This window comes from Ascaphus truei, chromosome 7, assembly GCF_040206685.1.
Source record: "Ascaphus truei isolate aAscTru1 chromosome 7, aAscTru1.hap1, whole genome shotgun sequence".
Taxonomy (NCBI): domain Eukaryota; kingdom Metazoa; phylum Chordata; class Amphibia; order Anura; family Ascaphidae; genus Ascaphus; species Ascaphus truei.
This window is the reverse complement of record NC_134489.1, coordinates 69,181,623-69,206,057: the sequence shown is the minus strand read 5'-3', so window position 1 is coordinate 69,206,057 and position 24,435 is coordinate 69,181,623. Positions and strand designations below refer to the sequence as shown.

Below are 24,435 nucleotides of genomic sequence, written 5' to 3'. Positions count from 1 at the left end.
CTTCTCTCCGCACTCTAATACGTCACCGCCTGTCTTTGCCAAAGTAATGCACCTCAATGGATAAATATATTGCGAATTTAGAAGGCTTTTACATTAAGAGGAACCAACAAGATAATTATAGTCAACCATGAACTGGTTAAGCTAATACAGAAGTGTAAGATGGATATATGTAATATAATCTATTTTAAGACCATTTTAAGCCAGTAAATTCCTTTGTCCAGGCGAAACTACGATTTTAAAGCAATGGCTCATTTTTTTCCATTGGGGGATGGGGGTGAAATGTTATCTTACCTGAACTGGGGATGCACCACCTCTTCCATGGTCTCCTGACATCCAGCGTTACCACCGGGCCTGAGATTTTTGTAGTTTTTGTGTGTGCAAATTTTCACACCAAAAAAAACACTACAAATCAGGCCTAAAAACATGGCCTGAGGACACCAAAAGAAAGCCGCGATGTCACCTCCTAACGCCATGGCTATTGGCCGCCAAACGGAACCCTGTCCCAAAGTCCATTTTAGAATTTTCAGCTTGTCCGGTGGATAGCCAGTTCACCACTCCTGAACTTGGCCGTCCACATCAGGGGACAACTTTTATTTATTTAAAAGCAAAACAAGCATAATCGCTGCTTTTAATAATAGATCTCAAAAGGTCTTTATTAATTTGAATTAACAAAATAATCTAATTTCAAAATCATGATAATTGACTGTCATATGCTCTTAGCTAGGAATATACATGAATATGAAAGAATTGTAGACGTACCCTGAAAGATATTAATTGCACATCTGCAAACTTGTATTTCCATTCGCAAATTATTTTGCTAATTTTTTTAAATAGGAATTTTGCAATGTTGCCGAATTTTGGCGCCTTTATGATAAAAAATGGTTTAACTTTAAAAGGTGACTGTGGATCATATTTACTAAGTGTAAGATACAGGCTCATATTTACCAAGTGGTTCTGTGCCATAAGACATCTTCCATCGGCAGAAAACACCTTATGGCCCATTAACGCTGGAAAGTTTCTCATAGCACAGCACCACTTGGTAAACATGGACCTGTATCTTTCTAAGGAAGCCAAATCATTGCATACATCATTTTTACCCTTTGTAGAATGACCCCTTCAGAAAAACTCAAATAAAGTACATTGGTACTGTAAGTACTGTACAAAGGAGTCTTACGCTATGTTGACTCTCGATCTCTTCGTGCTTCTGTTGCAAAGCCTGAGAGGCTCTGATTGAGTCTCCAATCCCCCACTGAGTTCTCAGCTGTTCTGACCCAGGTCCTTCAAGCCAGTTTACAACCTGTATGCAGCACAAATATAAAAAATATGTACACAATGTGACAGAATCCCATTGGGAAATGTAATAAAGGAAGCCTCTTAATGTAATTGCTGTAAACCCCCCTACTCCCTCAGCAACACAATACAACAGCATCAGACATTTATAACCCTTAGAGCGCCCTTATGACGTATCTGGTATGGCATGCGCCAATGCTCGTTTTTAAGGGACAAATTGGGCTGACCACTCCAACTGAAACGGAAGTTCAGGAGATCTGGTGGCATTCTGCACTGCTGGACCCCAGGCACTGTAAAGGTTAATTGGTGATATCTGGTCAGATTGAAAATTAATGTAAAAAAACTGTAGAAATGTAACTATTTTTCAGAGTTTCTAAACATAGTAAGATGATTTCCTGCAGCTGCATCGGCCCTGTGATGTACTTAAACCATGTTCAGCAATTACCATCTTCCCCCTTGAACTTGAAAAAAAAAAAGTCTAACCCTTTCCCTTTTTCTTCTCCAGTTTGACTCTCTGGTATGAATCTCAAGATGTCTTCATGAAGAAAGAGAGAAATGGATTGAGGCAAAAAAAAAAATGAAATGTATGCAGTCTGCTCTTCAGGATTTCTCTTGGAAAAAAATTATATATGTGATTTGCAATTAAATGTAAGCACACTACCCATTGAAGACCTATACTTATTTTAAAATAACTATAAAATCTATCAATTTCCTCGATCAAATCAATGACCAAATCTGTTTTTCATGTAAATGACATATCATTGTGCTTTATAATACTGCACGTGACTGCAGCAGAGTAATAGAAGGCTGTCAGTATTGCAAGTGATCTTCAGTTTTTTTCTTTTTTCAGTTTATATTAAAAAAAAAAAAAACAAGCAATAACACAAAGCAACAATACTACTTTCCAACTTTTTTTTCAAAATGATTTGTATATGTAAAGCATGTGACAACATAATTCTACATTCTTATCTAAACTGGGAATTAATTGGTTATAAATCTGATACATTTCTGATTGTGTACCTAACATAATGGCCGCTTCAGTCAGTGTAAGGCCGAGTCCATAGAAGGACAGGCCGTGCTGAGGCGTGCGGACGCTCAGCGCTGAGCCCCTGCATCCTCAATGAGGATGCCTTGAGAGGGGGCTCGCGCGAGCGTCCGCAGGCGTGCTCAGGCTTTGGAGTTTTCAGCCGAGCGCCAAGCTGTTCTTCAGCGCGCTGTCGGCTGAAAACTTCCAATGAGAACGGGGCTGCGTCAACGTCACGGCGCCGTGATGTCGGCGCCGTGACGTCGACGTCAGTGCGTCGCGGGCGATTGGCCCAGCGATGTCACTGCCCCGCTTCCCTCAGTCTCCCCCCACCTCCGATCGCGGACGCTGGCTCGCCTGTATGTGCATGGAATCGCACAGCTTCTGCAGGCGAGCCTCAGCGTCAGCGCGGTGCAGCATGGCTCCCCCCCTCTATGGCCCGGGCCTAACTCAGCAGCTACAATGCATCCTCACATTACTAAAGTAACATTATCTATAGTTACAGTTTACAGCTCCAACTGCTGGGAATATTTGCAACACATTATCGCAAACAGGAAAGTGTTGCGAAGATCTTGCACTGCTTGGGATGTGGGCTAAAACCCGCTATAGAAATTAAAGGATGCTTTGAAACTCATTAAAAATGGCATTAAAAGTTGAATAAAAACAAAAGTCACTATTATCCAATACTACAGAACAGATTACAAAGTGCTCAACAAATAATCTGTATGTCCACAAAGTCATCGGCAAAGTAAAAGTACACAGCGGCACTCCAGTGGTCTTTAAATAAAAAAAGATTTATTAATACAAAGATCAACGTTTCGGTCCGCTGGCGAACCTTTACCAAGATAAAGTGAGATAATAAAACGTACTATATATAGCTTCTCAGGGCGCCACCCAGAAACAAAGGGACACGAATGCTACCATTAAATCTATGCAGCAAACCTAAAGCAGTATAGCCGTAAAGTGACCGCGCTGTAAGTGAGCAAACAGACTACGTAACCATAGTTACAATATAAACAACGTAAATACCAAACACAGCTGATGCAGAACAGAACCACAGAACATCTAAGTATCAATAACGTATCAAAAATATTTAAACATGCAACCTATTCTGCAAAAGTGATTGTATACATAAAAATAAAACGGCATATACTGTACTTGAAGAAAAAAGCAAATAGCACACGGAGGACCAGTTTGAAGAATATTGTATTAAAAAAAGTCATCAAAAAGGACAAAACGACATAAAAACAACTCTAATAGTATCACAAAGCTCACATAAGTCAAAAGTTTGCAAATAGAAAAAGGTGTAAGCAGATCGGTAAACAATGGGGTGAAAGCTCATGCTGGTCAGGGTACTTGATCAACCACGATATAGCATAGGGAGGATAATTGGTGCCCCTGGTCAAGAAAATGTCTCACGACAAGCTTTGTGGTATCACCGTTCTTAAAGGCCAGTCAGATGCTGGATCGAATTTAGGAAACTGAAAGCAGATATTGTTTTTCTGCAAGAGACGCATTTTGACACACAGGACTCACCAAACACATTTAGGGGGACATATCCCATAACATTTTACTCATCATTCACTAGCAAAAAAAAGAGGGGTAACAATCCTAATAAAACACGACATACCGTTCCAGACATTGGAGATTAAAAGAGACCGAGAAGGGATAACCCATGGCCTTCTTTCAGGGCTACACATCCCACTAGTGAATGTCTATGCACCTAATGAGGGATAAATAGATTTCTTAAGGGTAACATTGAAGTCTGTGGGAGGCAGCCGAGATCATTCAATGATTCTAAGAGGTGACTTTAATATGGTCCCAGACCCTGACATAGATAAAACCTCACATCCAGGGCAACCACACTCTGCAATGACATATAATACAGCAAAGAAATGTAGAGCTCTAATGAAAGAATTTGGCCTGTTGGATGCCTAGTGCCACTTGCATAAAGGACAAAGAGATTAGTCTTTTTACTCACCCCCACACGATTCCTATTCCAGAGTCAATAATATATTTGTGACCCCCAATATCCTGGAAGAATTGGTTCATTCAGATATTGGGCCTCTTACGAGATCGGCTCATGCTCCAGTTGCAATAATGTTTGACCCCCCATTTGCCAAGAATCAAACATTCCATTTGAAGATGAATGACTCGCTACTAAACCTCCCGGAAATTAGTACACAAATTGGAGCATTATTAAAAAGCTATTTTCAAATCAATAATGGGTCAGTGGAGTCATCAGCAACCCTATGGGAGGCACATAGAGCCACGATTAGAGGAAAGCTCATATCAATAGCATTATACAGAAAGAGAAGGAAATTGGAAAAACAAAAAAGCTTAACAGAATATTGTAACGTTATTAAGTAAACAAAGAAAACCCATCAACGAAAATGTATAAGATCTTGAATCAGGAAAGGGGGGAGGAAACTCAAAAGGCTACAACTGGAAGATGTAGAGAAGTCCTTAAATGGACTAAGCAGACATACTATAATAAGGGGGATAAAGCAGATCGTATCTTGGCAAACAAACTTAGGGGGACCCAAAATGTTGAAATAGCTGTCTGTGAGTAGGTTTACTGGCCATGCACTTCTTTAATCAAGGTTGTGCTGAAAAATCAGTGTAATACGGCCAGCATACGTTTATAGGGGTCCCTGTTAGAATGGACAAGAAGCAAAAAGGTGTCACACCAAATGCTCATTTGTATGTCATTACCTAGAATCCCTGGCTGCAGTTGAAGCATTGCATGCTCAAAGATATGGGGAAAGACACGGTTGCAGACCTATCAGACATGCAAATGTAGCCACAAGTGAAAGTGTGTGTGCGCATGCGTGCACACCCACCCACATACAAATAAAATAAACCGGTCAGACATCACATTCTGGATGAATATATTTTTTCTATATTGTAGAGATTAGAAATTATCTACATTTAAAGGAAGCCAGGGGGAGGGGGCTACAGGTATGGGCAGTAGAGATCAAAAGTATGCTGGGATAGTGGTGCTACCCAGCAGCTGGTTTAGCTCACACTGCAAAAACTGCTGCCCTAAATAGCAGAGGTTGTGAGTTCTGATCCTTTTGGGCCTGACACAAGTACCTCCTTCCTCACAAGATGCCTTAGGCTTGTGTATGTCTTATGAAAATCCTTTCAATAAACTTTGCACATGCCATTAGAATATCTCCCAGCTATGTAAGGTGTGATCCTTTTTGCGCACAGGTGTCTACATACTTTATTCCGAGGGAGGCATGCAGGGATATATAGTGCTTGCGACTACTAAAATTGGTCTTCCTTTTGCCAGTAAAACCCATATTTCAGGGTCAGGGCGAAATTGATTTTTCAAAATCCGCAGGCGGATTTAATATAAAATTCAATAGCATATTTAATATAACATTCTATGGTGGATTTCACAATTTGAGCGTAACGGATCTGATGGTGGATTAGGATGCATCTGCCAGAATATTTTCCAATCCCCCTTCGAATGTGTGTGTGCAGATCGGATTTGTCAAAAAATCTGTGGATCGGATTTTAACAAGTTCGCCCATCCCTAGAGGAGATGTCTTATTGTTTTTAGAGATGTCATCTGTCTTACTTGGCACTGACAAAACCACTTATGTTAGCAGTGTCATTGTGTCATGTAACTTTGGAATACGACTTCCAAGCTAAGTAGTCATGTCATTTTGCACAGTATGCACAGACTTATAACCAATCTTATAACCATAACAGAAATGTCTCAGACCACAAATTACCTCTATTAAATCACAATATTTCATAGTAATAAGACCTGTGTTTCTAGGCAATTCTTCATCTTTGACTTTAAAGCAGCAGTCCCATCTGCTCATTTTCTAAATGTGTTTTTTTGGGGGGGGTCAACAGTATTCAGACAGGGCTGTCCTCTGGAGCTGAACAGTGCAATTTCCAGCTCTGGGGACCCTTCGGTTCCCGAGATACTTCCAGTTTCTCCAGTGTTTCATGTCCCTGCTCTGGGATTCAAAATGGCCACCAAAACACAGGCCCATCGGAAGTTGCAACGAATGACGTTGCAGCTTCCTATTGGATGGCCATGGGTGCGATCTTTGAAAATTCAGGAACTGCATCGGCAATGAAAACCGTAAGCATCTCGGGAAGTGGAGGTATCAAGGAGCTGAAAATAGAGCGGTCCAGCTCTGAGGCCTCCCAGTTCGAATATGGAAAAATTCTATTTAAATTCTCGAGAGGGTCGCTGCTTTAATATTCAGTATGTGCTTATTGAGCAATATCTGCTCTTGCTTTACAAAAAATCTGCCCAAGTTGTAAGTCATGTTTTTTTTTTTTGCTATCTTAAGAAATTTAATAATAGAGCGTCAGCAAAAATGATTTTATACAAATCGTTCTCTCAAACTGAAGTCTACTGGCTGTGATTTATATATATTATAAGTGTCAACATCACGTGCAGAGTGATTTTACATTTCCTAATGTAACACCAAGATGTTACTGATGTGTGACTATAAGAGTAATCCTACTAGACAGGTCAACATTTTTTATGTATTTACAAATTTCCCAAAAACTTTATTTTGGGGAAGAAAAAAAAAATATATATAGATTTGCTCGCCATTGTGATGATCTAAAAATTCTCAGCATTGGCCACTGGAATGCCAGAATTTATGCATCTTCTACTTGAATAGGTATGGGCTGCAAACTAGCTCTTTACAGAAGCAACATTACATTATTAAAAAAAATACAATACAATGGTCCCCTGACTGAGCATTGGAAAAAGCCTCACACATGCGTGAGACCCATCCTCGCCTACAGAGTAGAGTGAGCCTGTGTCTGCGGTGCCAATAATGTTGGGGAAGAGCTCGTCGGGAGCAAGGTTATGACATGCAGGGGTGGAGTTGTGTGGGGGCACGGTTATGAAGCATGCAGGAAAGGCTATGATGTGTGAGGGTGGGGTTAGGACCAGTGTTTCCACTTAACGAGAATTTTCCTGATTCCCGGGAAATCTGACCCCTCACGCAATCAAATTTCAAGCACCAGGAAATCGGGAAGTTACTGGGAAATCGGAAACACTGGAACTGGGAAGTGAGTGCAGGGCAGATTTGTCTGCTCAATGTCCCGGGTCTGGTCTACCCAGAGCTCTGCCTCCTAATCACTCGTCCCCTGTGCTGGGCTGACCCTGATCGTAGCTGTTCCTCTGTTGGCAACAAAAGAACTGCTTCCATGTGGAGCCGGAGGAAGGAGGACAACGTTGAGAAGGTAGGGATCATCACCTACTGCCCAACCCCCCCCCCAGTCACCCTGTGCACCTGTGTTGTCTTCTGCCCCTCTCCTCCCCCTCATGCTACCCTCTGCCGCCCAATCCACGCCCGTGTCTGACTGTCCCCCAGCGTTACCCACTCCCCCCCGTCATCCCCTTGTCTCCCACTGCCCCCCCTCACTGCTCCCCTGCACCTCCCCCCTGTATACACTTTCTTCCCTCTTCCCCTACTGACCCATCTGTCATCCCAACTGAATCCTTGTCCCCCACGTGTCAACTCCCTCTTCCCCCTCACTCCCACTTGTACTCTGCGTCATACTTAGGGTTACACTCGGTGTCGATATATAGTGCCTCAGGTTAAGTGCTGTGTACGTGTAAAGTGCCATCAGGTTGAGCACTGTGTCAGTGTATAGTGTGCCCTGTTAGGGAAAGGAACACTCACGTTACTGTGAAGATCTGCCACGGTTGCACGTCCAGCCACATCCTAATTCAGGGGATAATATGAAAAGCAGGAAAAAATGGGGCTGCAGCGGTTTTATAAACATCAGAGAAATTTAATTTAAAAAGTATCAACATTTCGGTCCACACTAGTGCCGCCAGGTTAAGAGCTGAGTCAGTATGTAATGCTGTCAGGTTATGCCTTGTGTCAGTGTATAGTGCAGTTTGGTTATGTACTCAACACTGAGAGTATATACAGTTGTGTGAAAAAGAAAGTACACCCTCGTTGAATTCTATGGTTTACATATCAGGACATAATAACAATCATCTGTTCCTTAGCAGGTCTAAAAATTAGGTAAATACAACCTCAGATAAACAACAACACATGACATATTACACTGCGTCATGATTTAACAAAAATAAAGCCAAAATGGAGAAGCCATGTGTGAAAAACTAAGTACAGGCATACCCCGCATTAACGTACGCAATGGGACCGGAGCATGTATGTAAAGTGAAAATGTACTTAAAGTGAAGCACTCCCTTTTTCCCACTTTTGATGCACGTACTGTACTGCAATTGTCATATACGTGCATAACTAATGTAAATAACGTATGTGTAACAGGCTCTATAGTCTCCCCGCTTGCGCACAGCTTCGGTACAGGTAGGGAGCCGGTATTGCTGTTCAGGACGTGCTGACAGGCGCATGCGTGAGCTGCTGTTTGCCTATTGAGCGAAATGTACTTACTCGCGAGTGTACTTAAAGTGAATGTCCTTAAAGCGGGGTATGCCTGTACACCTTATGATTCAATAGCTTGTAGAACCACCTTTAGCAGCAATAACTTGAAGTAATCGTTTTCTGAATGACTTTATCAGTCTCTCACATCGTTGTGGAGGAATTCTGGCCCACTCTTCTTTACAACGTTGCTTCAGTTCATTGAGGTTTGCGGGCATTTGTGTATGCACAGCTCTCTTAAGGTCCCACCACAGCATTTCAATCGGGTTGAGGTCTGGACTTTGGCTGGGCCATTGCAACACCTTGATTCTTTTCTTTTTCAGCCATTCTGTTGTAGATTTGCTGGTGTGCTTGGGATCATTGTCCTGTTGCATGACCCAATTTCGGCCAAGCTTTAGCTGTTGGACAGATGGCCTCACATTTGACTCTAGAATACTTTGGAATACAGAGGAGTTCATGGCCGACTCAATGACTGCAAGGTTCCCAGGTCCTGTGGCTGCAAAACAAGCCCAAATCATCACCCCTCCACCACCGTGCTTGACAGTTGGTATGAGGTGTTTGTGCTGATATGCTGTGTTTGGTTTTCGACAAACGTGGCGCTGTGCATTATGGCCAAACATCTCCACTTTGGTCTCGTCTATCCAAAGGACATTGTTCCAGAAGTCTTGGGGTTTGTTCAGATGCAACTTTGCAAACCTAAGCCGTGCTGCCATGTTCTTTTTAGAGAGAAGAGGCTTTCTCCTGGCAACTCTTCCAAACAAACCATGCTTGTTCAGTCTTTTTCTAATTGTACTGTCATGAACTTTAACATTTAACATGCTAACTGAGGCCTGTAGAGTCTGAGATGTAACTCTTGGGTTTTTTGCAATTTCTCTGAGCATTGCACGGTCTGACCTTGGGGTGAATTTGCTGGGATGTCCACTACTGGGAAGATTGGCAACTGTCTTGAATGTTTTCCACTTTTGAATAATCTTTCTCACTGTAAAATTATGGACTTTAAATTGTTTGGAAATGGCCTTATAATCCTTCCCAGATTGATGGGCAGCAATAATTGCTTCTCTAAGATCATTGCAGATAACATGATGTCTTTCCTCCTTGGCATTGTGTTAACACACACCTGAATGCTCCAGACCAGCAAACTGCTTAAACTTTGGCTTTTATAGAGGTGGTCACACTTGCTGATGATTAATTAATCAAGGGCATTTGATTTGCAGCACCTGTCTGCTACTTAAGCATCTTAATTCCTATGGAAGCATTAAGGGCGTACTTAGTTTTTCACACATAGCTTCTCCATTTTGGCTTTGTTTTTGTTAAATAAATCATGACGCAGTGTAATATGTCGTGTTGTTGTTCATCTGAGGTTGTATTTACCTAATTTTTAGACCATCCTAAGGAACAGATGATTGTTATTATGTCCTGATATGTAAAACCATAGAATTCAAAGAGGGTGTACTTTCTTTTTCACACCACTGTAGTTCTATACTCTGTATCCGTGTATAGTGCAGTCAAATTATGCCCTGTGTCAGTGTATAGTGCAGGTTATATTCTGGGTCGATGTATAGTACCGTCTGCGTCAGTGTATAGTGTGATCTAGTTATATACTCTGGGTCAGTGTATACACCGACAGAACCTGACTGTACTATACACAGAATAGAACGAGACTGTACTGGTGCAATGTCAAGTCACCTCTGTGGTATACATCACTTTGTGTTGCCCTAACTGGTTCTGGTGGCATGCCGCGCTACGTGTGGCACACAATTACCACTCAACCACCAAATCAAAATGCAATACTGCCAGTTCTGGCTACACCTGATGAACTATTTCAGTATTTTTCCACTTTGTTTTGGTTAAGGAACACTGTGATTATATTGTGAAATTCTGCAGAACCCCTAGCCTCTCTAATGGTGCATCTGAGATCTGATGCATTGTAAGAAACCCCAACCCTCTCTAATGGTGAATCCGAGATCTGATGCATTGTGAGGAACCCCAACCCTCTCTAATGGTGCATCTGAGATCTGATGCATTGTGAGGAACCCCAACCCTCTCTAAAGTTGCATCTGACATCAGATGCATTGTAAATTCTTCTGCATTTGATACAATTTTCAAGTGACCTGAAGATTGCAGAGAACCATTTAGGTATGCCATAGGAACCTCCTGTTGAAAAACACTGATCTACCATACTGTGTGTATTATATATCACCATGATGAGATGGGGCTAGCACTTGTATGCTAATCTAAGTTAGCCACCCCACAGGGGAGAAACAGACTCCCACACTAACTGCAGCAGGTTTATTAACTGCAGAACAAGTGTCAGAAAGAAGAAAATCACACAGAGGCATCTCTTGTTTTCCTATAAGTTCAAACTGCTGTTAAATCCACTTATCACGTTTTAAATATGTTTTTGGAAGGGTAAATTGACTAGGAAAAAACAGGAACTTTAGGGTTTGTGGTTAGGACTCATGCTGCGTGAAACAGAGCCCCGAAGAGTGAGACGCACGAATATTGTTTGAGACTTGACGGGGTTCATAACATACATTAAAAGAGGGGCAATACCGCTCTTTCCCATCTCTTATATTTATTGCTTCTATGATAAGGACAAGGTGGGATAAATGTGAAGAAAAACTCGACCCCGCCATTCAAAGGCCCTTAAGAAAGGTAATTTGTAATGAATTTACAAAAAATGACAAATCAGTACACCCAGCATGGTTACATTTGTTTTGTGAAGCCAATTAGACAAATTATTATATTTTCATAAAAGGCTTTCTGTCTGGCTACTTGGGATTGCCCCTTTAACCAACATGCAGCCAGTGGCATTTCTATGTTTGAGTGGGCAATCCCTTGACAAAGGTCTTATAAGAAGTAGCACCATGCTCATTCATCCTGAAACATAAATAAAACCATATTTAGTATACCTCTGAAATGCAACTAAAAGTTTTTATTTTCCTGTTTAACGTGAAGACCACTGATAAAATGTAAATATTCAGAGAACGTATCAGCCGTCACAGTATTTGTAAATATTTTTTTTAAAATTATAATGTATGTGTGGTGAGCTGAGATTTGGAAGGAGTTTAATTTCCTTTATCTGCTCCGTTTTGTCTGACGTCACAGTGTGTTCAACAAAAGTTTGCACAGAGAGCCCCCTCTCTTTGCCACTTACACTTAACTTTATTGGCACTCTGACAAAGGACAAGGTAGGATAAGGGTCACGAAAATATCTATTTGACAAGCTCCCCATTTAGAGACCACCAAGAAATTACATTTTTAATTTCTTTCCAGACAACGCTTTGTTTTTTGTGCAGTATGGTTAGTTTAACCCTTTTAGTGCAATGGGGGTGATAGCACCAGATTGCCATGGCCCTTCCACACCCACGATCATGTGACCACTCCGTCACTGATGACGGAACAGAAGGGTAGAAGTAAACCCCCTTCAGTACGCCACACGTGTATCTCACATCCTGAGTTCCATAGGAGCGTAGGACACCATTTCCCCTGAAAAAAGCAGTTTTGGTGGTGTAGCTTCTACAGGTATGTCTTGGTACCACCCACAGTGCCAGAACCAATGACATAGTAGCTACGTCCTAGGGCACTCAATGGGTTAAAGAGGTCAGATTGGTCAATTCTTTACTAAATGTTTTTTTTGTCTGTCTATGCCTACAACTCATTTCCGCATAATGCACTGCAGGAAGGGGTTCATTGGCACACATACATAATACATATTTATTTAAATACTTAAACTACTAGTTAACTTTTCAATGAAGTGTGTGGTGAGAAAACAAGAACAAATAAACTGAAATAAAATAAGCTGTATAGGTGCAACATAAATACCAGTAAATCCTGAATAAAAACAACTTTATCATAACGACAGGTTTCATTCCACATACAAATTTGTAAATAAATTATAAAGCTGCCAAAAAACAAATCTATATATTTTTTTTTTTACTTTCAGCCTCATAATATCCAGGCAATAGTCAAAGCTATTCTCATTTCAATACAATGTGATATTTAGTGCACTTGTTATGCACGACCAGTCACACATATCAAGCAAATAGATGTCTATTTTCAATCAGACTGATGTAAATTGAGGTTGATGCCCCAGTAAACAAGTCAATTTAAATGCATTAATGATGGCGGTTTGCCAAACTCAGCGAGATACTTCATTTTAATCATTCCATCGCATCAGACAATTTGAATATTAACTTAGCCGAAGACACATAGCGCAGTTTTAGAGTACCCTTCCAATGGCAACACAGAGGCAGCATGGATACTGGCTTCACAGTTTTATAGTCAGAAGAGGGCGTAATTAATAATGAACTGAAATGGAGATGTGCCGAAATTGTGTTTTAATATTCTTCTGCCATGGTGCTCAGACTCACTGCCCATAAGAGTTGATCAGTTTACAAATAGAGAGGACATCCAAAGAAATAAGCAAAGTGGCAATAAGTAATTATAAAAGTTACAGGTTTAGACCATCAAACCTGCAACTACTATTCCCTTTACACTTGTACATTTTTTAATTTGCACTGATACATTATTAAATAAAACATACAGGACCCCTATAAGCTCATATTGAACCCCCAAAATAACCACAACATATATATATGCGTATAAGTGTCAAAGAGGAGTGCTACTGAGCATGGCAATATATATTTAAAACCAGAGTCAAAACATGAAACACAGACAGAGCTCAGTGCTACATCCAATGACACAGATACACGGTACAGTGCCTAAATATATATGTACAGATATCTATATATGTATAGAGGAGCCACTCTAGGAGGAGGGTGGCTCCTCCTTTCCTAGTTTGAAGCTCACCCCCTCCCACTTTTAAATGGTTAAAGCTTACTCCATTCCACCTTCCACACTCATGGGAACTTGCGTGCATGTTCTGTCTCTGGTTTTAAATACATTATTAAATGCCTTAAAGCAGCAGTACAAACTGCTTTTTTTTTTTTTTTACTATTTTATTTTTTTCTCCGTTTAATAAGTGCAGCAATACAAACCACACAATGATCAGTAATTAGCTAAGTTGCCAAATTGATCCGTTCTCCTGTTATCGATCAGCGAACATTCGACTTGTGAGTTCACTAAATGGCTGCAGAGGAGTATTCTGAAAGCATTTGCATAATAATATGACAAAGTTCTGTGGGGAAGATCATGTGACCAGGCAGTCACTAGATAGAATTGGTGCACTGCTATGGAGAGGGCAGGGCCTGTTTCAGAAGAGGAAGGGGATGTGACTTTGTAAATGGTTGCTATAGAAAAAAAAATGCTTGTTACATTACATTAAAAATGTAATTGAGTAGTTTTAAAAAAGAAAAAAAAAATGCTACAAGTATTTTCTCATAGTACAGAACTGATTTTAAAAAACAAACAAAAAAAAACAAAAAACAAAACAAAACAAAAAAACACACATGTAGGATATTGCTTGGACTGCAGCTTTAAGTTATTAAGGGTATCTCAATTTGATTTTTGACAGTCACTCTTGCCTGAAATTATCTGTTTCGTATGAAAGGTACAACCCCAATTTCATATTTTATTTATTCCAAATGTTAATTCTCAACAAAATGTTAAAGATTTAAGGAGTTATTTAAAAAAATATGTTTTTAATACTCAACAAATAAGCACAAATAAGTATATAGCTTTTCTACTTGGCCCAAGTAATATTTGACCACACTGGTATGGTACAAAAGGGCAATGTCATTCACACTGTAGTGTTGCTTCTTACCTGCATTACCTTCTGTTGAATCTCATCTAGTTGCGTACGTTTGCTGCGTTGTCTGCATACTTCTTGGTATCGAGTATATTGCTCCCGTAGAGAATCGAGAAGCTTCATGACCTGAGGCTGTGCCAACAGTTCATCATCCATGGGAGACCACGAAACGCCTCCGTCTGAACCATTAAACCGACGTTGCTGAAGCTCTGAGAGTAGCTCGTGTCCTTCAAAGAATCATTTGAAGTAAAAAAATAATCATTTAGTTTGCGTTGTAAAATATTCAAAGATGTATCTAACCGCAACACTAATTTATAATGAATTATAGTATGCAACAACTTCTAATTAAACTTCTAAAAGGATTTCAGGATTTAAAGAAAACTGCATTCACACACTCTGTAGCTACAAAGGTTTTAACTTTGATGTTCAGGAGATAAAGTGTATAATGCAGAGTCGTGTTTTTGGCATCGAAGAAGCAATCCAAACAAGGTTTTTTTTAATTGCAACATACAACATACAGAAGTGAGCATCTCTGGAGCTAATGTTGGTAGCAGCAGGGGTTCTCGTAATGGCGACTTCAAAGCTTCTACGACCTGCGGGCCAATAGGAAGCCATGATGCCATACGGTGCAGCTTCTTATTGGCCCACATGACAGGGGGCTTTAAACCCTTAAAGCCAAGATACTGGCACCCCCTACGGAGCCAAGAATCACAGTTAGCCGGTGTCTACAGAACTGAAATGAATGGGGTTTAGCTCCAGAGACCCCCTGCTTCAACCCTATGTAAAAAAATATATATATATAAAAAGAGAACAGCTGGTTTGGATTGCTCCTTTAAATAACATTTAGGTAGCTACAGAGGTTTATGCGAGTTCCACTCCAGAGAAAGAATTTCCTGGTTTGATTTGATAAGCAGCTCTTAATCATGTGATGTTGCTGAAGAAAACAAATCCACACCTTAAATTAAATTCTGTGGATATCTACTTTTAACAGCATAATGGAGCAAAGGGATATATTCTATGATTACACCACAAATGTGACAATCATACACTGCAGATTAAAAATAATCTGAAATACTGCAGATTAAAAATAATCTGATATAGAGTCTAATTTAGAATGACAGAAATATTCTAATGTTCTCATTTTCTCTACCATGGTTTTTAATACTACATTGAATATTAAACTCTGTGGCTTTCTTTTTGTTTACCTTTGATAACCGTACACATTCAAGGGCTGCCCAGGACAAGCCATATAGAGGTTGCATAGTTACATAGTCGATAAGGTTGAAAAAAAGAACATCAAGTTCAACCTATGTTAAAGTTAGATGACAGACACTTATCCTACATTTCTATTTACAGTCTTTTGATCCAGAGGAAGGCAAACAAAAAACTCCAGTGAAACATTATCCAATGATGTCTAATAAGGAGAAAAATAAATTCCTTCCTGACTCCAAATAATGGCAATCAGATCTCACTGGATTAACATCCTTCCCATGTTTACTTATTTACATAGTTACATATATAGTAGATGAGGTTTAAAAAGACGTACATCCATCAAGTTCAACCTATGCTAAATTTAGACAACAGATACTTTATCCTATATCTATACTTACTCATTGATCCAGAGGAAGGCAAACAAAAAACCCCAGTGACATATCAGCCAATGATATCTCATAAGGGGAAAAATAAATTCCTTCCTGACTCCAAGAATTGGCAATCGGATTAATCCCTGGATCAACATCCTTCCCATGTATACTTATTTGGTATATCCCTGTATACCTTTCACATCTAAAAAGATGTCCAACCTTTTTTTGAATAAATCTATTGTATCTGCCATCACAGTCTCCATGGGTAATGAATTCCACATTTTAACTGCTCTTACTGTAAAGAACTCTTTCCTTTGTTGCTGGTGAAAACTCCTTTCCTCCAACCTTAAGGGATGGCCCTGAGTCCTTTGTACTGCCCGTGGGATGAATACGTCTTTTGAAAGCTCCTTGTACTGTCCCCAAATATATTTGTGTATAGTTATCATATCCCCTCTTAGACGCCTCTTTTCTAATGTAAATAAATCTAATTTAGCTAGCCTCTCCTCATAAGTTAGATTGTCCATCCCCTTTATATATATATATATATATATATATATATATAAAAATATATATATATTTGGTATATCCCTGTATACATTTCCTTTCGAAAATATCCAATTTAAAAAAAAAAAGATATCTATTGAGTGGCATTACACTCTCCAAGGAATTCCACATTTAACTGCCGTTAATGTAAAGAATGGAAAAACAAGAAAGGAGCGCAACAAAAGACTGGATAAGTAAAAATATAGTTTATAGACCAAAAATAGCAAAATATTAAAAACTCACATAAAGTAGTAATTACATCGGCACCCCCGCTGTTATCACACTAGAAACGTGTCTGGCTGGTAGAGATACAACTTCCTTGCGGTGAGGGTCCACAAGGAGACACAACACCACTGAAACCAGTTTCTGATAGTATGGATAGTCAGAAGCCAACCGGAGACACTGATACGGTGATGTGACAGCGTGCTGAGACGGCCACTACGCGATTCGCATCATACACTTCGTCAGGAGGGCAGCCTCATGAAACCATTAGCAGCCATATGTAGGGGCTATTAAAGTGGTAACCAATTAACCGTTAAACGAAATATGAAACCCAAAGACAACCACAAAACTGCCAACAAGATACATACTATCGTAAACAAATAACATGATGTACAAAAAGATCAAATAAAAGGATAAAAACACAAACCACAAAACAAAGGAATACTAGTTAATAAGAGATAGAAAAGGAATAAACTACTGTACATGGTACAGTACATCAGAAACAGTTTGAAAAAAACACTGATGACATAACATAATAAATCCCTATAAGGTTCTATGAGTGTTCTGTCTGCAGTGGAGACAAGCTGTTCTGAGAGTCTGAAGTGTCTCTCCAGACTATTGATCCCACTAAACAATAGACAACGCCTGGCTTCCTCAGAGCTTCTATTTCATAGCACCTACCGACCTGGGCTGACTACCAACGAAGGGCAAGAAAATGTGCCGTCGTCGTCCCTATTCTGCTGATATGTATGAGTACAGGATTGTGTCCCGTTTAAACTGAGGAGTGCACAGGGAGCCTCATATTGATTACCTCAAACGGTCCGTGTGACTGTGGGATAAAAGACTGCACAGGGGAGCAAGCGAGGATCCACCTTCTTCCCCTCTCGAACGTTTCTCCAAACAGAGCTTACGCTTTATCAATCTGCACTTATTGGGACTTCCCTAGACTCATTTAATCTCTAGGTGGGATTGAGATCAGAGATTTTTATCAAAGCAAGCTACTTGTCAGCTGCCATTTTCATTCTATATTTTTTGTTGTCTGTTTTAATTAATTATGTTTTGCACCCAACTTGTTTTTTTTTACTCTGAAAAAGAAGACTGTTTGGAATAAAACATACATAGCTTGGACACTTTCAATATAAAATTTTACAACCTGTTTTAAGAAGTCACATGTGCATATATCACAACACTTTAAAGAGATCATTGTAAAAACATTGCTTTTTTTTTCTTTTCTTCTATGCTCTATAAATCATGATCTGTGCGCTTGGAGCAAATTTTCTTCAACAAATCACAATAATGCATCATATTATTAAAGAAAGGGACCTAGTTTGACCATTTGATTGAAACCCAAAGGGGCCTTACTGTGAAAGGTAAAAATATAAAATTGTTCCCTTGATGGGTCCCTTGAGGTGCCCATCGAGACATTAGGCTGCAACAAAGGGAACAATTTTGTATTTTTACGTTTCAAAGTAAGGCCCCTTTGGGTTTCAATCAAATGGTCGAACTAGGTCCCTTTCTTAAATAATATGATGCATTATTGTGATTATGTTATGTCATCAGCGTTTTTTTCACCCTGTTTGGGATGTATTGTACCATGTACTTTATTACTTTTCTTTTTTTTGTATCTACCTTTTTACCTGGTATTCCTTTATATGTTTGTGTTTTTTTTTCTTTATATACAGGCATACCCCGCTTTAACATACGCAATGAGACCGGAGCATGTATGTAAAGTGAAAATGTACTTAAAGTGAAGCACTGCCTTTTTTCCACTTTACAATGCATGTACTGTACTGCAAACATCATACACGTGCATAACTGATGTAAATAATGCATTTGTAACCAAAATAAATACAGTAGGCTTTATTCAAATAAAATGAATGGGAGGAAGCAAGGAGGTGAGAGGCGCGCACGCGGGTCAGTACTGTATAGCAGCTCTCTCCTTCTCGCAGTCTCTCTCTCTCACTCAGTCTCTCTCTCTCTCTGTCTCAGTCTCTCTGTCTCTCTCTCACTCAGTCTCTCTGTCTCTCTCTCACTCAGTCTCTCTGTCTCTCTCTCACTCAGTCACGCACTCAGTCACACACACACGCACTCAGTCACACACACACGCACTCAGTCACACACACACGCACTCAGTCACACGCTCAGTCACTCAGTCACACGCTCAGTCACTCAGTCACACGCTCAGTCACTCAGTCACATGCTCAGTCACACGCTCACTCAGTCACACACTCAGTTACTCAGTCACTCAGTCACACACTCAGTCACACACTCAGTCACACACTCAGTCACACACACCGTCACTCAGTCACACACACCGTCACTCAGTCACACACACAGTCACTCAGTCACACACTGTCACTCAGTCACACACTGTCACTCAGTCACACACTGTCACTCAGTCACACACTGTCACTCAGTCACACACAGTCACTCAGTCACACAGTCACACAGTCACACAGTCACACACACAGTCACTCAGTCACACTCAGTCACACACAGTCACACACAGTCACACACACAGTCACACACACAGTCACACACACAAGCAAGCAAAGACTGCAGCAGAAGATCTTCTCCCCCTCACACTGCAGTCTATTCACATCACATGCAAAGCTTCGCAGAGCTCTGAGGAGGGAGGAGGGGGGAGAAGGGAGAAGGAGGAAGCGGACTCACTGGTTTAGCTGCTGCTTTAGGAAGCGTGATTGCAGGGGGAACGGACACAGATGGGAGGGGGAACGGACACAGATGGGAGGGGGAACGGACAAAGATGGGAGGGGGAACAGACACAGATGGGAGGGCAGAGGGAACAGGGAGATCGAGCGCTCCATAATGAAGACAAGCATGAAGGAGGTTGCAGGAGTGTTGAGTTGCGCACGCTGCCCCCTGGTGTCCGTACTCGCGAAGCACGTGTACGTGTACGTACACAGGGGTATGGTGCAACAAAAAAAAATGTACGTACTTGTGAGTGTACGTAAAGCGGGTGTATGTAAAACGGGGTATGCCTGTACTTATTCTTTTTGTACATCATGTTATTTGCTTACGATGGCATGCATCTTGTTTGCAGTTTTGTTTTGTGGTTGTCTTTGTTTGTGTTTCATATTATCCCTGCTTATCCTCCTAATCAACTCTATTTTGTCTACAGGCCATATCACGAGACCTGGAAAACTGCCAGAGTTGACCGAATCTTCAAAAGTGGTGACAAGAACAGTCTCAAACTACAGGCCAATCTATCCAAAGTCAAGGAAAAAATGTGTCCACTTCCAATTAAATGATTGCTATATTAAAATAAATTTCCTTAACCAACTCACTTTTGCCCAAAACACACTATGGTAACTACCCTCTTAAAAGTTTGCAATGAGATACTGTGTGGAATGGAATTGGAACAATTTACTGTTGCAATATTCCTAGATTTTGCCAAAGCTTTTAATATCTTATTAAACAAGCTTCAGTGTTCTGGAATAGGGGAAACAAGCATTAAATGGTTTTTACTCCTACCCGTCAGATAGATACCAATATGTGTCCAACCCCTTGGATGTCACCTGCAAGTCTCTGTTCTGGGGCTACTACTCTTTTCAGTCTTCATTAATTATCTACCTACAATTTGTACGGGAGCTTCAATGCACGTGTACTGTATGCGAATGACAATCTTATACACACACCGACCTAGCCTCTCCGACCTTGAACACATACTGTACTTCAATCTGATTTTTTAAGACTTGAAAATTGGATTTCCCAAAATAAATTGTTTTAAAACACTAACAAAACTGTAACGATGGTATTTGGGACCACGTCTAAATTTCAAAAGCTACCAATGACAGAGTTACAGATCAGAAACAACTAATATTATTCTGACATCTAAATCCTATGCCAAACTACGTGTATGTTATAGGAACAAATCCATGTACCCCATGTATTGTCATCATAACTCTGTGCCCAGGACATACTTGAAAACGAGAGGTAACTCAATGTATTATAGGTAGCTTTTCCTCGTAACATTTTTTAATAAATAAATAAGTTCAAATTGAGGAAAAATGGCCTTGATGAACTCTAATGAAATTCATTCGCCAACATTTTTTAAATGTTTTGGAACTCAATTTTTGGTTGGCGCCATAAGACACAATAATATATTTGCGCACTGGTTACAGGTTAAAATTATGGCTAAGATTTGCGAAGTTAGTGAAATTATGTATATTATGCACTATGGGCCAATATGTGCAGTCTTCTGTCCTATGGCACCTTTCGGCTCTGGAAGAAACCTTACCGCCCGCATACTCAAGTTAATGGTCTGTTAGGCATCTGATGCCAGACTACTATAACCCCTCCCCCCTAATTATTGCCCAAAAAACACATAAATTACAGACAATAGGATGATGGTACTGTACAGGCCACAAAAGTTTAAACAATCTATACTATACTGTAATTCAGAAAGTTAGTTTGGTTATCCGGCTATACAAATCCACACGCTTAATCCTAGAGCCATCAAACTTGGCATGCTATTTAGTAGGATTAAAAGGAAGAGCATAAGTGGAGTTTTGGTGTGTTTGGCCCATGACTTTGTATATCATATCTATATAAAAGGCTTAGGTATGTTTCTGTACAAAGGTTCAGCTGTACAAGATGGCAAACTTATTATGAGGTCACCAGCCAGATATATAGCCTACCAGGTACAACACAGCTGACTTGCTTATAGAAATTGTGGATGGCGGATAGGAGGCTGCAGACGAGCAGGAAGGCAGGGGAGTGGGGGGGAAGGAGGGGGAGTGTGTAGTGGTCACACAATTGTGTTGCCAAAACTTCAAGAATTACCTTTACCTACCTACTTTGGACACCCCCCACCGGGCAATATAAGTAAACACACACACGACAGAGAAAAAAAAAAAAAGTGATGTTCAAAGTGCCTCAGAGGTCTAGAGACAGAAATTACCATATGCACTAAATATGGGACTAAGGGGGCTGACCTCAAACATTGTTTCTGGTATTGTGATGCAATATCAGTGTTTTGGGACCAGGTTTTACAATATACCTCCGTAATAACTAAAATTCAGTGGGAAAAACACCTGATCCCCATGATATTTGCTAATATAGAACCCTGTATGTTCAATTATAATAGAAATGCCATCCAGCCAACTGAAATAATTCTACTAGCAGCTAGGAATTATGACAAAATTGATAAATCCAGAGCCACCAACAACTAGTAAGATCTCGAATTCTCAAAATAATCACCCTAGTCAAAATAAAACTGGAAATAACACCCGAGTCCATATCGGAGGATCACAATACCAAATGTAATTGGTTCCTGGAAACCATTTCAAGCTAAGAACAGGAAGAACTAAGGACTATATTAGACTAACCCGTACCATCATTTGAGGACTACATTTAAAAACTGATACCCTCGACTTAAAGTTGAAGTTGAGATTTGAAGTTACAAGTTTAAAATTAAATTGAATAAAGGAACAATGACTCATATAGAACTCAAAGAATAAGAAAGTGAACAGCTTATTAAATACAAAATTGGGACAAAGAAACATGCTATAAAAGTACTAGAAGAGGAAATAGATAAATAAAATACAATTAGAAAGACACGAGAAACGTTTATAATGTTCAATATTTAAATCTAATGTATAAGAATTGCATGTACAACAAAAAAGTATTATAAAAATGTTAAGGAAATCTTTCCTCTCTGTATTACACAATGTATAATATGTTTTGTCCAAGAGATTTTGGAGAAAGTGCCTCAGAGCACAAAATCATTGATGACAAAAAAAGAGATTACAGGTATCTGTAATCTCTATATTTTTATTCGAAATGCTTTTACCCTCTGAGGCACTTTGCTCTTCTCTTCTGTCTTCCATGTTTCCCTGAAATCTGGAGCATCTTCTATGAGAAAGCTGCAGGAGCCACAAGTTACATTCTGCTACTATTGTATCTACTTGAAAAGATGCAACTAAAGAAATACTCTTTAGTAGAAAGAGTTAGACTCTATACTGTATAGCAGGGGGGCGCAAACTTTTTTCCCTGCGCCCCCCTGACGGCTGTCCCCTCGCTCCCGCGCCCCCCCCAACCTCAACTTACCCGCGCTCCGGCGTAATGACGTCACGTTGCCATAGCAACGTGACGTCACATGACCTCGCAGCGTCATTTTGACGCCGCGTTGTCATGGCGACGCCGGGAGGAAGCCGCCGGAGCCACGGGTAAGTATGGTTTACAGAGGCCCTGCAGCTCCCCCGGCACTTAATTTAAGTGCCTTCGGGAAGCGCGCGGGGCCTCTGTAAACCCCGCGCCCCCCGTCGGCAGTCTCGCGCCCCCCCTGGGGGTCGCGCCCCACAGATTGCGCACCGCTGCTGTATAGGATTGAAGGAGTAAAGCAAAAGGAATTGTTACACTTTTGGTATATGTTTTAACACGAAGTGGTGACATAATTTGGACCTTAGATTTGAGACACTTATTTTGTTTTTCATTTTCACATTGTCCCAATTCTGTGCCATTCATTTTGATTTTTTAAATTTAAAAGTACATTTATATATGCATTTAGAACACAAAATTAACACGGTATTTAGTGCGCTTGTTTATTATTTATGGATATAATTATTCATCCCAATCATTAAATAATTACCAGCACCTGAGGACAAAAGTAGAATACAACTATTGATACGAGTCACATCCATGAATCTTGGTGTGCTTCATGCATCAATAAAGTCATATTTTTTATTCTACTTTTACCCTTTGGTGCTGGTAATCATTTCATGATTGGCATAAATAATTAGCTGTATCTATCTATATACCGTATAAGGACTGGCCCTTAGGGCCTACTTCTCAGTGATTTTTTTGTTGGCATCCTCAAGGCGTGCCTTCATTTCACTGCCATAATGATGGATTGATGTTGCCTCCACATTTTGCTCAGATCAGAATTCTATATATACAAACACACACACCTCATTTACTGACAAAATAAGAGCAACCGAGCGCTCTAGCTAGGGACTACTTTATAGGATTTTAAAATGAATCAAAGCTGCGTAGTCCGAGCTCTGTTCTTTACATTTCCAATAAATGGCCCTGTAGTTCAACATATAAATGCAGTATGACACTCCAGGGATGTGTAGTTCTAGGAAATGACTGCACTTTGCTCCCGTGTGTCAGAAGATGTGAGGATCTTAGCAAGCCGATGGAGTTGCAAAAATCCCCCTGTTTTTGCACATCATGCATGCCTTCTGATGTATTTATAGATGTGATATTCCTAGAGGCAAACCATCTCCTACCATTTTTAAAGGAGCAATCCAAGCGTAGCATGTGGTGTATTAATAAAATAATAATAATTTAAAAAAAAGGATTTAAGGGGATCCCCTGAGCTGAACCCCATTCATTTCAGCTCCGGGAACCCCTTGCTCCTTGAGATACACCTACATAGGCGTTGCTGGAATATCTGTACTGTTTAATAGGTTCCGGTCACGCTGGCCAATAGGAAGGCGCAAGGGATGATGTCACGGCTTCCTATTGGCCCGCAGGAGCTTTGAAGACACTATCACAAGAACCCCAGTTAGCCCAGCCGGCGCTTCTACCACCTAAGTGTCTCGGGAAGCAGGGGGTGCACAGAGCAGAAAATAATGGGGTTCAGCTCCAGAGACCCCACACCTCAATCCTATTTACAAAAACGCGTTGCTT

General features: G+C 40.3%; 1 protein-coding gene across 4 annotated transcripts in view; it reads right to left on the bottom strand.

The window, feature by feature from the left end:
* SESTD1 (SEC14 and spectrin domain containing 1) overlaps positions 1-24,435 on the bottom strand; it is a 151,251-nt gene that overhangs the window by 22,197 nt on the left and 104,619 nt on the right. Inside the window, exons 9-11 of one of the 4 annotated variants that reach the window (XM_075608930.1) lie at positions 14,444-14,655; positions 7,990-8,031; positions 1,175-1,297 (exon numbers count right to left, since the gene is read on the bottom strand). In XM_075608930.1, coding sequence (XP_075465045.1) covers positions 1,175-1,297; positions 7,990-8,031; positions 14,444-14,655 — 377 coding nt within the window. The remainder of the gene's footprint in view (positions 1-1,174; positions 1,298-7,989; positions 8,032-14,443; positions 14,656-24,435) is intronic. The other 3 variants (XM_075608931.1, XM_075608932.1, XM_075608933.1) reach the window with 3 other exon arrangements.